This window comes from Thalassophryne amazonica, chromosome 1 (genome assembly GCF_902500255.1).
Source record: "Thalassophryne amazonica chromosome 1, fThaAma1.1, whole genome shotgun sequence".
Lineage (NCBI taxonomy): Eukaryota > Metazoa > Chordata > Actinopteri > Batrachoidiformes > Batrachoididae > Thalassophryne > Thalassophryne amazonica.
The window spans coordinates 53,667,970-53,682,611 of record NC_047103.1 but is presented as its reverse complement, the minus strand read 5'-3'; the positions used below and the strand labels follow the sequence as shown (position 1 = coordinate 53,682,611).

Sequence of the window (14,642 nt, the reverse complement as noted above, 5' to 3'; positions counted from 1 at the left end):
AAGTCAGACAAAGGAATTCCGATGAGGGGGGTGGACCAGTGCTCACTCAAAGCCTGCCTACAGGCGAATGACGCAACCGACAGACGTGAAAAAACTCACGCATGCGCACGAGGGTTCAAGCTTGTCTGACGTAATCGCACATGATTCAAATCCATATAGTTTTAAAAAAAAATAAAAAGGTCGGTTTCTTTTCTAATAGACCTCGTATAATCTGAGAGGACCCGCCCCCCCAAGGAGTAATTTGCTCACAACATTTCATTTATACTTTGTGTTTTGTGTGACTGAGGACCTCCTACGCTGCATTTACAAGACCTTTTCCTGTCTCTTTCACCCAAGATCACCGAAGGACACCTGGGACAGACTCAAACAAGTTGCTGCTTAGCTGTGAAGAATTTAATTACCTTCCTCAGCAGAACGGCTTCAGCCCCCAAAACTCTCAGTGGATCCGAATGCCCCTCTGGGTAAAGACAGAGTCATCCTAATATCCCTCCTACTTGCTTCTGTATGACTTAGGTGAACCTGTCCTGGATCCCCATTTAATTTGCTGTTGTGTTTTTGCTATGAATATAAAATTGTGCATGTGACTGTGCTACGACACGTCATTTCATATCTCCGCATGTGGTTGCACAGGGCTGAACTCCACGGAGTGTCACTTGAGTGATGAACTTTGGTCGAGAGGTTGCACGACAGACCAGTTGTTATACGTATGTGATAGAAGATGAGGATCCAGCCATGGCAGAGTTAAATGTATTTGAGGTGAGGATATACAGAGAAAGAGACCAATGTTTGTGGTCTGTTATTCATAAAGTCATAATGAAGAGCTGTATGTTGAAAAAAAAAGAGAGAGACCTGATGTCTACTCCAATAATGCATAACAATGACACCTGAACGCTAGCATTTAAGTAGAACACAAAAATATATCACTATTCCTATGTTCTTGGGAAAAACAAAAACTAAAGTCAAGAGCAGAGTTGTTCTGGTATATCTAAGGTGCAATATTTAGATGTGCCTGACATAGGTGGGTTCACAACACACACACACACACACACACACACACACACACACACACACACACACACACACACACACACACACACACACACACACACACACACACTCCAACACACAACAAAACTGAACTGACACCAGTAAAATGAAATAAAATGGAAAATACAAAAAGTCACTTTAGTACTTAACCTCCAGAAGATTTAGTGTCCATTCTCAGCTTGTGTGCAATTGACGCATTCCTACAGATCAGTTCAGCAACCACTAATTACTAATCATCACTAAACCACTAATCATCAGTAGTTTTACATCTTCATTGAGCACAACTTTGGATGCTGTAGCTCCTCTGAAAAAGAGAGCCTTAAATCAGAAGTGCCTGACTCTGTGGTATAACTCACAAACTCGCAGCTTAAAGCAGATAACCCGTAAGTTGGAGAGGAAATGGCGTCTCACTAATTTAGAAGAGCTTCACTTAGCCTGGAAAAAGAGTCTGTTGCTCTATAAAAAGCCCTCCGTAAAGCTAGGACATCTTACTACTCATCACTAATTGAAGAAAATAAGAACAACCCCAGGTTTCTTTTCAGCACTGTAGCCAGGCTGAGTATTCCTTTAACTTTAACTAGTAATGACTTCATGACTTTCTTTGCTAATAAAATTTTAACTATTAGAGAAAAAATTACTCATAACCATCCCAAAGACATATCGTCATCTTTGGCTGCTTTCAGTAATGCTGGTATTTGGTTAGACTCTTTCTCTCCGATTGTTCTGTCTGAGTATTTTCATTAGTTACTTCCTCCAAACCATCAACATGTCTATTAGACCCCATTCCTACCAGGCTGCTCAAGGAAGCCCTATCATTAATTAATGCTTCGATCTTAAATATGATTAATCTATCTTTATTAGTTGGCTATGTACCACAGGCTTTTAAGGTGGCAGTAATTAAACCATTACTTAAAAAGCCATCACTTGACCCAGCTATCTTACCTAATTATAGGCCAATCTCCAATCTTCCTTTTCTCTCAAAAATTCTTGAAAGGGTAGTTGTAAAACAGCTAACTGATCATCTGCAGAGGAATGGTCTATTTGAAGAGTTTCAGTCAGGTTTTAGAATTCATCATAGTACAGAAACAGCATTAGTGAAGGTTACAAATGATCTTCTTATGGCCTCAGACAGTGGACTCATCTCTGTGCTTGTTCTGTTAGACCTCAGTGCTGCTTTTGATACTGTTGACATAAAATTTTATTACAGAGATTAGAGCATGCCACAGGTATTAAAGGCACTGCGCTGCGGTGGTGTGAATCATATTATCTAATAGATTACAATTTGTTAATGTAAATGGGGAGTCTTCTTCACAGACTAAGGTTAATTATGGAGTTCCACAAGGTTCTGTGCTAGGACCGATTTTATTCACTTTATACATGCTTCCCTTAGGCAGTATTATTAGAAAGCATTGCTTAAATTTTCATTGTTACACAGATGATACCCAGCTTTATCTATCAGCCAGAGGACACACACCAATTAGTTAAACTGCAGGAATGTCTTACAGACATAAAGACATGGATGACCTCTAATTTCCTGCTTTTAAATTCAGATAAAACTGAAATTATACTTGGCCCCACAAATCTTAGAAACATGGTGTCTAACCAGATCCTTACTCTGGATGGCATTACCCTGACCTCTAGCAATACTGTGCGAAATCTTGGAGTCATTTTTGATCAGGATATGTCCTTCAATGCGCATATTAAGCAAATATGTAGGACTGCTTTTTTGCATTTGTGCAATATCTCTAAAATTAGAAAGGTCTTGTCTCAGAGTGATGCTGAAAAACTAATTCATGCATTTATTTCCTCTAGGCTGGACTACTGTAATTCATTATTATCAGGTTATCCTAAAAGTTCCATGAAAAGCCTTCAGTTAATTCAAAATGCTGCAGCTAGAGTACTGACAGGGACTAGAAGGAGAGAGCATATTTCACCCAGATTGGCCTCTTTTCATTGGCTTCCTGTTAATTCTAGAACAGAATTTAAAATTCTTCTTCTTACTTATAAGGTTTTGAATAATCAGGTCCCATCTTATCTTAGGGACCTCATAGTACCATATCACCCCAATAGAGCACTTCGCTCTCAGACTGCAGGCTTACTTGTAGTTCCTAGGGTTTTTAAGAGTAGAATGGGAGGCAGAGCCTTCAGCTTTCAGGCTCCTCTCCTGTGGAACCAGCTCCCAATTCGGATCAGGGAGACAGACACCCTCTCTACTTTTAAGATTAGGCTTAAAACTATCCTTTTTGCTAAAGCTTATAGTTAGGGCTGGATCAGGTGACCCTGAACCATCCCTTAGTTATGCTGCTATAGACTTAGACTGCTGGAGGGTTCCCATGATGCACTGAGTGTTTCTTTCTCTTTTTGCTCTGTATGCACCACTCTGCATTTAATCATTAGTGATTGATCTCTGCTCTCTTCCACAGCATGTCTTTTTCCTGATTCTCTACCCTCAGCCCCAACCAGTCCCAGGAGAAGACTGCCCCTCCCTGAGCCTGGTTCTGCTGGAGGTTTCTTCCTGTTAAAAGGGAGTTTTTCCTTCCCACTGTCGCCAAGTGCTTGCTCACAGGGGGTCGTTTTGACCGTTGGGGTTTTTCTGTAGTTGTTGTATGGCTTTTGCCTTACAATATAAAGCGCTTTGGGGCAACTGTTTGTTGTGATTTGGCGCTATATAAATAAAATTGATTTGATTTGATTTAATTATCAAATTTTCATTAGTGAATTAGCTTTCCAGATAACTTTGAAAACCATCAGCAGAGCAATTAGCTTCCAATAAATTTAGTTCTGATAACTTTTAGACCGCTAACATATTTTTGCGGGTATAGTGAATAAAGCTTAACAGTTAAAAACATTTGCAAAGTCTGAAATCAAAGATTTTAGTGCCTTCTTGTTACATGTTTTGCAGCAGACAGATTTTTTTTTTTTTTTGCAGCTCTATCATCTCTGCAGGCAGAGGAGAGCTGACTATGAGAGAGAAAGGAAGAGAGAGAGAAGAAAAAAAGATAATGTTTTCTTCATACCATACAGACCTGCCAGTCATTTCATTGGAATATTGCACAGGCAGACAGTTTTGACTTATGGTTATAATTTTAAACAAACTAATTCTGGACAAGTTATTGAAATTAACATCATGCCTGTGATTTTACAAAGTGAAAATATCAGCTAGATGTTTTAATTTTAAAGTAATGCACTAATTTTGAAGGTTTTAGCATTTAGACACACATGCCGCATTGCATTATGGGTACATTAGTTTCCTGACTCAGTGGTTGGCTGGTCGGTATAACACACAGTTACTGAAACGTGTGGTGGGTTTTACAAATAAATCTGTATTTGTAAATATGTCTTTTTTTTATTTGTTAAAAAAGGCAATTTGAAAACTGAAAATTCTGTTTGTTAAGTCCTTCATCACTTTTGGCGAATGTGTGGCAAATGCTCCACACTGCCATGAATACTGCCATCAATATTCCTTATCCAGTTAACTGAGAAGGGTGATCTTGCTCTCCTGGAGAACCTGGTGAGGAAGTCTCCAGAGGTCCTGAGTGAGCAGGACGAGAATGGAGCGAGACCCCTCCATCACGCCGCTGCAGGAGGCTACATCACCCTCATCCAGTTCATCAGCACCATCGTTGACTCACAGGGTAAATGTGCCTCAGTCATAACATTCAGATAAGGTAAATCATTGAGATTACATTACTGTTTTCTGCATTCTGTTCCAGAGCTGAACAGCACTGATGACCAGGGCAGCGTGCCACTCCACTGGGCGGTGGAGCAGAATAAGGCCGACAGCTGCAGGGCCCTTTTGGACCTAGAGGCTGACCCAAATATCCTCAACAATATGCTCCAGTCGCCATTGCACCTGGCTGTCAACCTTGGGCACAACAGCTTGGTGGAGGTGAGGACGTACAAAGTCCACAGCTGAAATCATTGCAAATGTGCAATAATAATAAATTTCACACCAAACACAGGCCAATATGTTCAGCGAATGACTATAAATGCAATAATGCGGCGTATGGAAGGGGCTTTTTTTGTTGTCATAGCTTTATAGATGATAATGCATCAGTAAAATTAGAACCACGCTCAGAGCATTTTTGTAGCCGCAAACCTTACAATACCCTAACTTCAATCACATTGTACGAATGACAGGTTTCATTAACAATCAACATTAAAATTTACAGGATTCTTCTTCTTGGTGAGAGCAATCATGTCACTATTTTTTAATGAAGATCTGCTTAAAAACAAAAGAAGAAATTGCTCAGATTTTCCAAAAACATTGCCATTAAATGAAACAATTATGCAAGACTGCAGTACACAGGTTCAGGGTCTTCTCTGTGGTAATCATAAGAGCCCAACCGATATGGAATTTTTGAGAGCCATAACAGATGTTCAGTAGTAAAACAATTTACGATACAGATATATCTGTTGATATATGCATTAAAAAATGATGATGAGTGGAAACATTTCATTATCAAACCTTATAACAAAATCATGTTTTTGAGGCTTGAAGTTTTACTGTTTAAAAATGTTTAAAAGGTTATTATAAATAACTATAAATACAGAGGTGTCAAATCCGGCTTCAGAAAGTAAAAACCTTCCCATGTGTTGCTTCTACCTGTGCACCTAAAACAGGTCATCTCAATAATTAGCACATCCACTTGCCTGAAGAGCTGAACTAATTACAATCAGCTGGTTTATTGGGAAAATGGAACAAATATGTGGCTGGACTTTTACTTTCTGAAGCTGGATTTGACACCTCTGTATAAATATAACCAAGGATCAGCCAAACTTGCCTTCACTCAGATTGGCCTTGTCACATGACTCAGCATTTACAGAGGCTTTTCATCTATTTTGGCTCAGCTTAGCTGGCAAGGTAGCAAATACTCATGTCTTGTCAATGTAAAACACATCAATTGAAAATGAACGTCAGTTGGTCACTAACTTGACCAAAGGGTGGCTGGGTCCCAGCAATGCTTGGCAGCATTAAAACAATGCCTTTGAGACACCTTCTGCTGGACAAATTATGTAATGGTAAAAGGACGACACTTATAATCACACGTTTCGATCTGAATCAGAAGCTCAAAGTGCTTTACAATGATAAAAACAAATGCAGTCCAGGCACTCCAAAAATATGAGCTGCACAAGGAGGTGTTAAAAGGCCTTTATTTTAATGGCCAAGCCAACATGTTTCAACCATAAACCCGGTCTTCCTCAGGGCTTACAATGATGTTTCACATTCTCTCTCACTCTCTCTCTTTCACTCACTCACTCACTCACTCACTCACTCACTCACTCACTCACTCACTCACTCACTCACTCACTCACTCACTCACTCACTCACTCACTCACTCACTCACTCACTCACTCACTCACTCACTCACACACACCCACAAACACACATACACTCACACCAATGGCAGCATGCTGCTGTGCACGATACTCACTACATACCGGTGTCGCAGACCAAATGGTCCCCCCTTAAAAATCGGTCCACCTGCCTTTACTGTGCATGCATCATTTCGGACCAAAGCAGCAAGTCTGAGACAGAGTCTCTTCACCCAAAGTGATCAAATGAATTAATGGGCTTATTAACCATCAAATGACAAGGTAAAACCTCTTAAATCATTCTAAAGTCTGTTTTAAGCAGAAACAAGGCCATTTTAAACAAAAACTCAGCAAAACTCCATGACCTTTTGAACCAAGAGTCCTCTTGTCTCAAGCACAACACTTAACAACTAGACCATCACTTCCCTTATGACACAATTTCCACCAAACAAAGTTTTATGCATTGCTGATTCTGTAAAATAAAAGTTTACGAGGTCTGTCCAAAAAGTATCGTACCTTTTTATTTTTTCAAAAACTATATGGATTTGAATCAGCCAAGCTTGAACCTTCGTGCGCATGCGTGAGTTTTTTCACGCCTGTCGGTTGCGTCATTCGCCTGTGGGCAGGCTTTGAGTGAGCACTAGTCCACCCCTCCCATCGGATTTCTTTTGTCTGAGAACTTGCTGAGAGACTGCTGCTTTGCTCCATGAAATTTTTTTCAGAAACTGTTAGAGACAGGCAGTTGGAAACCATTTGATAGATTCAGTTGGATATCGGTGAAGATTCTGTCAGCGTCACGCGGATTATGGACTGTTAAAACCTTTTTAAAGACGGCCCACAGCGATGGAGGGTGCGCGGCGCGCCGAGCAGCCATTCGACAGGCTGGATCGACCAGATCATTTCTAAACTGAACGCTGTGTTGATCCGGGACATCATGTGACTACCACAGAAATGGCAACAGAGCTGGACATAGCACTTTTGTGGCTCATTCCACTGTTACAGGAGATTTTGTAATGAAAGATGTGCGGAGGATTTCGCGCGTCGGCACGAAGCAGCTCAGGACGCGCAGCAAAAAAACACCTCCGTCTTGGAAGTCTCACAGGACATGTTGGGGCATGTCCAGCTGTTACACAATTTATCGGATACTCACTCGACTGAAAGCCTTCGAAAGCCGTCTGAATATTCTGAATGGTTTCAAGACGGAGGTGGTTTTTTTTTTTGCTGCGCGTCCTGAGCTGTTTCGTGCCGACGCGCGAAACCCTCCGCACGTCTTTCATTACAAAATCTCCTGTAACAGTGGAATGTGCCGCAAAAGTGCTATGTCCAGCTCTCTTGCCATTTCTGTGGTAGTCACATGATGTCCCGGATCAACACAGCATTCAGTTTAGAAATGATCTGGTCGTTCCAGCCTGTTGATGGCCGCTCGGTGCGCCACGCCCTCCACCGTTGTGGGCCATCTTTAAAAAGGTTTTAACAGTCCTTAATCCGCGTGACGCCGACAGAATCTTCACCGATATCCAACTGAATCTATCGAATGGTTTCCAACTGCCTGTCTCTAACAGTTTCTGAAAAAAATTTCATGGAGCAAAGCAGCAGTCTCTCAGCAAGTTCTCAGACAAAAGAAATCCGACGGGAGGGGTGGACCAGTGCTCACTCAAAGCCTGCCCACAGGCGAATGATGCAACCGACAGGCGTGGAAAAACTCACGCATGCGCATGAAGGTTCAAGCTTGGCTGATGCAATCACACGTGATTCAAATCCATATAGTTTTTGAAAAAAATAAAAAGGTACGATACTTTTTGGACAGACCTCGTATGTATCTGCAAAAATATGTTCGTGAAAGGCTCATATTAACTAACCAATATATCAGCCTCGAGTAATAAGGCCTTGGTGTTGTGCAGAATGTTGTGAAAGTGTAGTGACACGGATCCACAACAGGGGGCGTAAATGAACGGACAATAGAAGGAGTTAAATTTGAACACTTTACTGTTGTGAATGCCACAACCACACACAGCAGATTATAGAATGAATACAAAGTCAATGGATAAAGGTGTCGTGTGGGCAGGCTCGACGATAGGAGACGTCCGTCTAGAGAAGAACTGGAACCACACGATTTCCTCCGCCACCGAACCCGAAGGATACTGGAGCCGCCAGGTCCCGAGTCCCTCAGGTGGCCACCGTCTCCACGTGTCGGATCTGGTACTGCTGGCGAAGAGCAAAGACAGTCAAGTGTGGGTGTGTGTACAGCCAGTAACGACAACGGTGGGAATTCCACCTCCACCTCATATCACACACTCATGCAGCTCCTGTTTCAGCACTTATCTGGAAAGAGTGAAAGGCGAAGACGTCGGCACTCTCACAAACCACCAATCAGCAGACAAGGCTCCACAGGAAAGCGGCTGCAAAAAGAGTTCAGACTAGGATACAGTTTAGTTTATGGCTGAGAATATTACCTCCTTAGAAGAACGATATCTCGGCGACGTGGTGGAGGTGTCATCCTGCTTTTATCCGGGATGAAGTGCAGATGATCGGTGACAGCTGTCACAGTTGATGAGTGACAGCTGTCACCTCGGCTGTTCCTGTGAGGCGGCAGCGCCCTCTAGTGCCTGAAGCCCGCACTTCAGGCAGGTCGCCCTCTGGTGGTGGGCCAGCAGTACCTCCTCTTCTGGCAGCCCACACAACACAGAATTCTTGATCAAGATTCACCATAATTTTGATGTGGTAGATTCGTGGGCAGCCGTTATTAAATTTGTGTATGTGGGAACACAGCTTTTTAACTCTATGCCATCCTGGCAGTTTTAGGTTGTATTTTTGCTGAGGGGGTGTGGGAATGGGGATGGGGTCATTACAAAAATACATGGTGATACAACATGACATGATCACATGGAAATTTCAAATATCAAGCCTCATCACATAGACTCTTTTCTTTAAATGTAACCAGTTCCAAGTGAGTGGGGAGGTGGGGCGGGTAAGAGAAATGTATTCCACAGTGACGCATCTTTTATAGAGGGTGAAAATGTCATCTCCTGCAAACGCTGCATTCTAAAGTACATCATCAACTGACAGAACTGTTTACTTGCAGACAAAATGTGACTCATTGGGCTTGGAAAGCCCTGGTTATATTATTTTTGCAATGTTTGGCTCTTGTCCCAGGACTCCACGGTGTTGTTGGAGGAGGCAGGTTTAGCCGGGAGAGCTGGGGACAGTAATCAGTGGAATGAATCTGATTGTAAAGTATTTCTCGCTACCCTGTGCAGCTGTTCCTGTCATACAGTACAACAGATTCCAATCTGCATGGTGACCTGGGGAACACGCCACTGATCCTGGCCTGTTCCATCAACAACTTTGAGGCTCTTAGCATACTGGTACGTACAGATGCTTTTTTTGACGTTCTGAACAAAGCAGCATACATTACGGTGCACTGACTGCTGTTTTCCTTTCAGTTAAAGCACGGAGCAAAGCTTTGCCAGCAGAACAAGCTCGGCCATTTCCCCATCCACGCGGCCGCGTTTGCAGGTGCAAAGAAAGCGCTGGAAGTCATCCTGCAGGAAGGTATGACAACAGGAGTGATCGAATGCAAACTTGTGGAAAGAAAGTGCAGACTGCAATGAAAATGGATTTACAAGGCCAAGAAAGCACATAAAAGTAATGCTGGATGTACAGTTCATCAGATTTCTGAAAATAGCTGTTTGCCAGCTTTTGAAGCATTTTGTTAGAAAATTCTCATACTGTTTAGTACACCACATGCTGACAATATGTTTATCCCCAATGGGCAGTCAGTGTTCTAAACTGAGTGCTGGAGGACAAATGTTTAGTCAAAGCACACACTGTTTATGATGTTGTACTTGCACAATTGATTAATAAGGGAATTAATGGACATTCATGTTTTGGGGTTAATCATGCATCTACACATATAGCTGGAGCACAATGTAATCAGTTATCCAGAAATAGTTTTTTTCTATGTCTGCCGGTAGGAGAGAAGTGTGGCCACCCACCTCTAAAACACATCAACTATATAGACAAGTCCAGGAGCAGTCCACTACATCTGGCTGTCCGTGGGGGGAACATCGAAGCAATCAGATTCTGCATCGCAACCGGAGCCAAAGTTGACCAACAACAGGTAGAGTCACTGTTCCACCTTCACTCTTACCATAACATTATGAATGCTGATATGACAATGCATCCAGAAAGTGTATGACAGTGCTGCATATTTGCCACATTTTTTTTTTGTTACAATCTTATTCCAAAATGGATGAAATTCATTTTTTTCTCAAAATTCTGTACCCACCACATAATGACAATGTGAATTCTTTTAATTTAATAAAAAATAATAAAAAAAAAATAAAAAATCATATACACAAGTATTTATTAGTATTCTGTAGTTTTTTTTTTAATTTGACAAAAAAAAAATCATGTTGTCATTATGGGGTGTTCTGAGTAGAATTTTTAGGGAAAAATTTATTTACTCAATTTTGGAATAAGGCTGTAACATAAAAAGTGAAGTGCGGTGAATACTGTAAATAGACACAGTGCATCTAGAAAGTATTCACTGCACAAATTTATTAAAATAAAAAAAAATAAGAAAAACTAACTAACATGTACGTACATAAGTATGCACACCCTATGTTCTATACTTTGTTGATACACCTTTGGCAGCAACAGCACAGCCATTTTCAGGTCTCTCCAGAGATGTTCAATTCAAAACATTCAGAGTTGTCCTGAAGCCACTCCTTTGATATCTTGACTGTGTGCTTAGGGTGATTGTCCTGCTGACAGATGAACCGTCACCCCAGTCTGAGGTCAAGAGCACTCTGGAGCAGGTTTTCATCCAGATTGTCTCTGTACGCTGCTGCATTCATCTTTCCCTCAATCCTGACTAGTCTCTCAGTTCCTGCCACTGAAAAACAACACAACAGCATGATGCTGCCACCACCATGTTTCACTGTAGGGATGGTGCCTGGTTTCCTGACACCTAGGGATGGTACCTCACACCTGGTATTGACACCAAAGAGTTCAATCTTTGTCTCATCAGACCAGAGAACTTTGTTTCTCATGGTCTGAGAGTCATTCAGGTGCCTTTGTGCAAACTCCAGGTGGGCTGTCATGTACCTTTTACTAAGGAGTAGCTTCCGTCTGGCCACTCTACCATACAGGCCTGATTGGTGAATTGCTGCAGAGATGGTTGTCCTTCTGGAAGGTTCCCCTCTCCCCACAGAGGGATGCTGGAGGGTGACCATTGGGTTTTTGGTCACCTCCCTGACTAAGGCTCTTCTTCCCAGATTGCTCAGTTTAGACAGCGGCCAGCTTTAGGAGGAGTCCTGGTGAATCGGAATGTCTTCCATTTATGGATGATGGAGGTTACTGTGCTCATTTGGGACCTTCAAAGCAGCAGAAATGTTTCTGTATCCTTCCCCAGATTTGTGCCTCAAGCTGCATCACATCCATCATTTGATGGTTTTTGGACAACTGACTTTGTTTCTTTCTAAGCCTCACATGTTATAGGATACCTGTTTTGTTTTGTTTTTTCAAATTCAATCTCATTTTACTGCATCTATATGGATTTTCACAGCAAACAATTTCACTCATGTTAGAGTAAGTCTGTTTTATTTGGCCCATCTGGGAGTCATCGTAGCATCTAACTCAGGGCTAGTGGCTAAAGCTACAGCATAACAGGACATACAGTAAAAGCTTTGGTTGTTAAATTGATACAAATTACCTCCACTTACACTGTGGAGCGACCACTGACCCCCTCCTGCTGGTTATCTCATTAAAGGTTTGTGTTACAGCTCCCAGTGTTCAACAGGCAAGTCTGGCAGTGTGCAAAGTGTATGTCTGTGTGATTGGTATGGAGCAAACATAATGATTTTGTGGACATTAATCAGATATATTCATTATGCTGCTGTTCAGCTTGACAGGTCCACACCACTTCATTTGGCCTGCACCCAGGGTGCCATTGAGGTTGTCAAACTGATGCTCTCCTCCGTTGATCGAGTTGAAGACATCATCAACTTGACTGATGGGGCGTGTCAGACCCCTCTGCACAGGTGCATTCCCTGTTCTTCCTCCATCCTGATCTTGTGAGTATTTCATGAGTCATGTTCTTGGCAGGCCTTTGGTAATGATGCCAGTGCACTTGGCTGGAAATCTGGAAAACTACAAGGTATGCTGTACCTGGGCTCTTTAACTGCTGGGTCCACACTTCTGTGCCCGTGTGGCTTGGCATTTTAGTTTTCCAGTTGTTCTGGTTTTTGGTGCCGTGTTTTGCTGATTTTCAAGTGACAGCACGTGACCACTTATTTTCACCTGGGCAGTAGCAGTAGCATGCATTTCCAGATGTTGTATCAGTATGGTGATGCCACCTTTGCACCACACCAGCTCCCACTCTCATGTGGGTAAATGTTTTTACAGTTGGGGTGCCAATCCTTCCAACAATGCCTGTTGGGTACTGAACCTAATATGGATGTTTTAGTGGTGGGAGGAAATGCAAGTGCACAGAGAAAACCAATACAAAGAGAATACACAAACTCCACACAGAAACGAATTACAGTTTTTTACATCATGTTTTTCCTGTATGGCATAAATGCTGCTTCCCCATGCTGCACTTATTCTGATACCCAACTAAAATTTAAATTTCTGTGGAGATGGCATTTTCAGTGATATTGACTGATGGCAGGAAGTCTATCCATCACTAGATGAGGGGATTTTTTGTGGGGTGGGGGGAGGGGGGGTCTCAAATGCCACATACCTGATGGAGTGGTAAACATTCCAAGGTGTAATTTAACAAACGCAATATAAGGAGATTATATAAATTAACAAAGATGTGAAGGCGGTTTTGCCTGTCATGAAGCTACATATGTAAGGTGTGTCTGAGTACTGTGCTCTCCAAATACCAAAAATACCCCGCCCTCGACTTCAGACCAGTTTTTGCTGGTGTATAGTATCAATCAATTTCAATCAATTTTATTTATATAGCGCCAAATCACAACAAACAGTTGCCCCAAGGCGCTTTATATTGTAAGGCAAGGCCATACAATAATTACATAAAAACCCCAACGGTCAAAACGACCCCCTGTGAGCAAGACCTTGGCGACAGTGGGAAGGAAAAACTCCCTTTTAACAGGAAGAAACCCCCAGCAGAACCAGGCTCAGGGAGGGGCAGTCTTCTGCTGGGACTGGTTGGGGCTGAGGGAGAGAACCAGGAAAAAGACATGCTGTGGAGGGGAGCAGAGATCAATCACTAATGATTAAATGCAGAGTGGTGCATACAGAGCAAAAAGAGAAAGAAACACTCAGTGCATCATGGGAACCCCCCAGCAGTCTAAGTCTATAGCAGCATAACTAAGCGATGGTTCAGGGTCACCTGATCCAGCCCTAACTATAAGCTTTAGCAAAAAGGATAGTTTTAAGCCTAATCTTAAAAGTAGAGAGGGTGTCTGTCTCCCTGATCTGAATTGGGAGCTGGTTCCACAGGAGAGGAGCCTGAAAGCTGAAGGCTCTGCCTCCCATTCTACTCTTACAAACCCTAGGAACTACAAGTAAGCCTGCAGTCTGAGAGCGAAGCGCTCTATTGGGGTGATATGGTACTATGAGGTCCCTAAGATAAGATGGGACCTGATTATTCAAGGGAACTTTTAGGACAACCTGATAATAATGAATTACAATAGTCCAGCCTAGAGGAAATAAATGCATGAATTAGTTTTTCAGCATCACTCTGAGACAAGACCTTTCTAATTTTAGAGATATTGCGTAAATGCAAAAAAGCAGTCCTACATATTTGTTTAATATGCGCATTGAATGACATATCCTGATCAAAAATGACTCCAAGATTTCTCACAGTATTACTAGAGGTCAGGGTAATGCCATCCAGAGTAAGGATCTGGTTAGACACCATGTTTCTAAGATTTGTGGGGCCAAGTACAATAACTTCAGTTTTATCTGAGTTTAAAAGCAGGAAATTAGAGGTCATCCATGTCTTTATGTCTGTAAGACAATCCTGCAGTTTAGCTAATTGGTGTGTGTCCTCTGGCTTCATGGATAGATAAAGCTGGGTATCATCTGCGTAACAATGAAAATTTAAGCAATGCCGTCTAATAATACTGCCTAAGGGAAGCATGTATAAAGTGAATAAAATTGGTCCTAGCACAGAACCTTGTGGAACTCCATAATTAACCTTAGTCTGTGAAGAAGATTCCCGATTTACATGAACAAATTGTAATCTATTAGATAAATATGATTCAAACCACTGCAGCGCAGTGCCTTTAATACCTATGGCATGCTCT

General features: G+C 42.0%; 1 protein-coding gene across 2 annotated transcripts in view; it reads left to right on the top strand.

Moving 5' to 3' along the window:
* The window catches only part of trpa1b (transient receptor potential cation channel, subfamily A, member 1b), a 103,322-nt gene that overhangs the window by 16,008 nt on the left and 72,672 nt on the right, over positions 1 to 14,642 (top strand). The window contains exons 1-8 of one of the 2 annotated variants that reach the window (XM_034170059.1): positions 343 to 461; positions 631 to 756; positions 4,520 to 4,682; positions 4,761 to 4,936; positions 9,621 to 9,728; positions 9,807 to 9,915; positions 10,338 to 10,483; positions 12,271 to 12,407. In XM_034170059.1, coding sequence (XP_034025950.1) covers positions 661 to 756; positions 4,520 to 4,682; positions 4,761 to 4,936; positions 9,621 to 9,728; positions 9,807 to 9,915; positions 10,338 to 10,483; positions 12,271 to 12,407 — 935 coding nt within the window. In that variant the 5' untranslated portion in view covers positions 343 to 461; positions 631 to 660. Of the gene's footprint in view, positions 1 to 342; positions 462 to 630; positions 757 to 4,519; positions 4,683 to 4,760; positions 4,937 to 9,620; positions 9,729 to 9,806; positions 9,916 to 10,337; positions 10,484 to 12,270; positions 12,408 to 14,642 lie in introns of those variants that run through there. The other variant, XM_034170061.1, reaches the window with a different exon arrangement.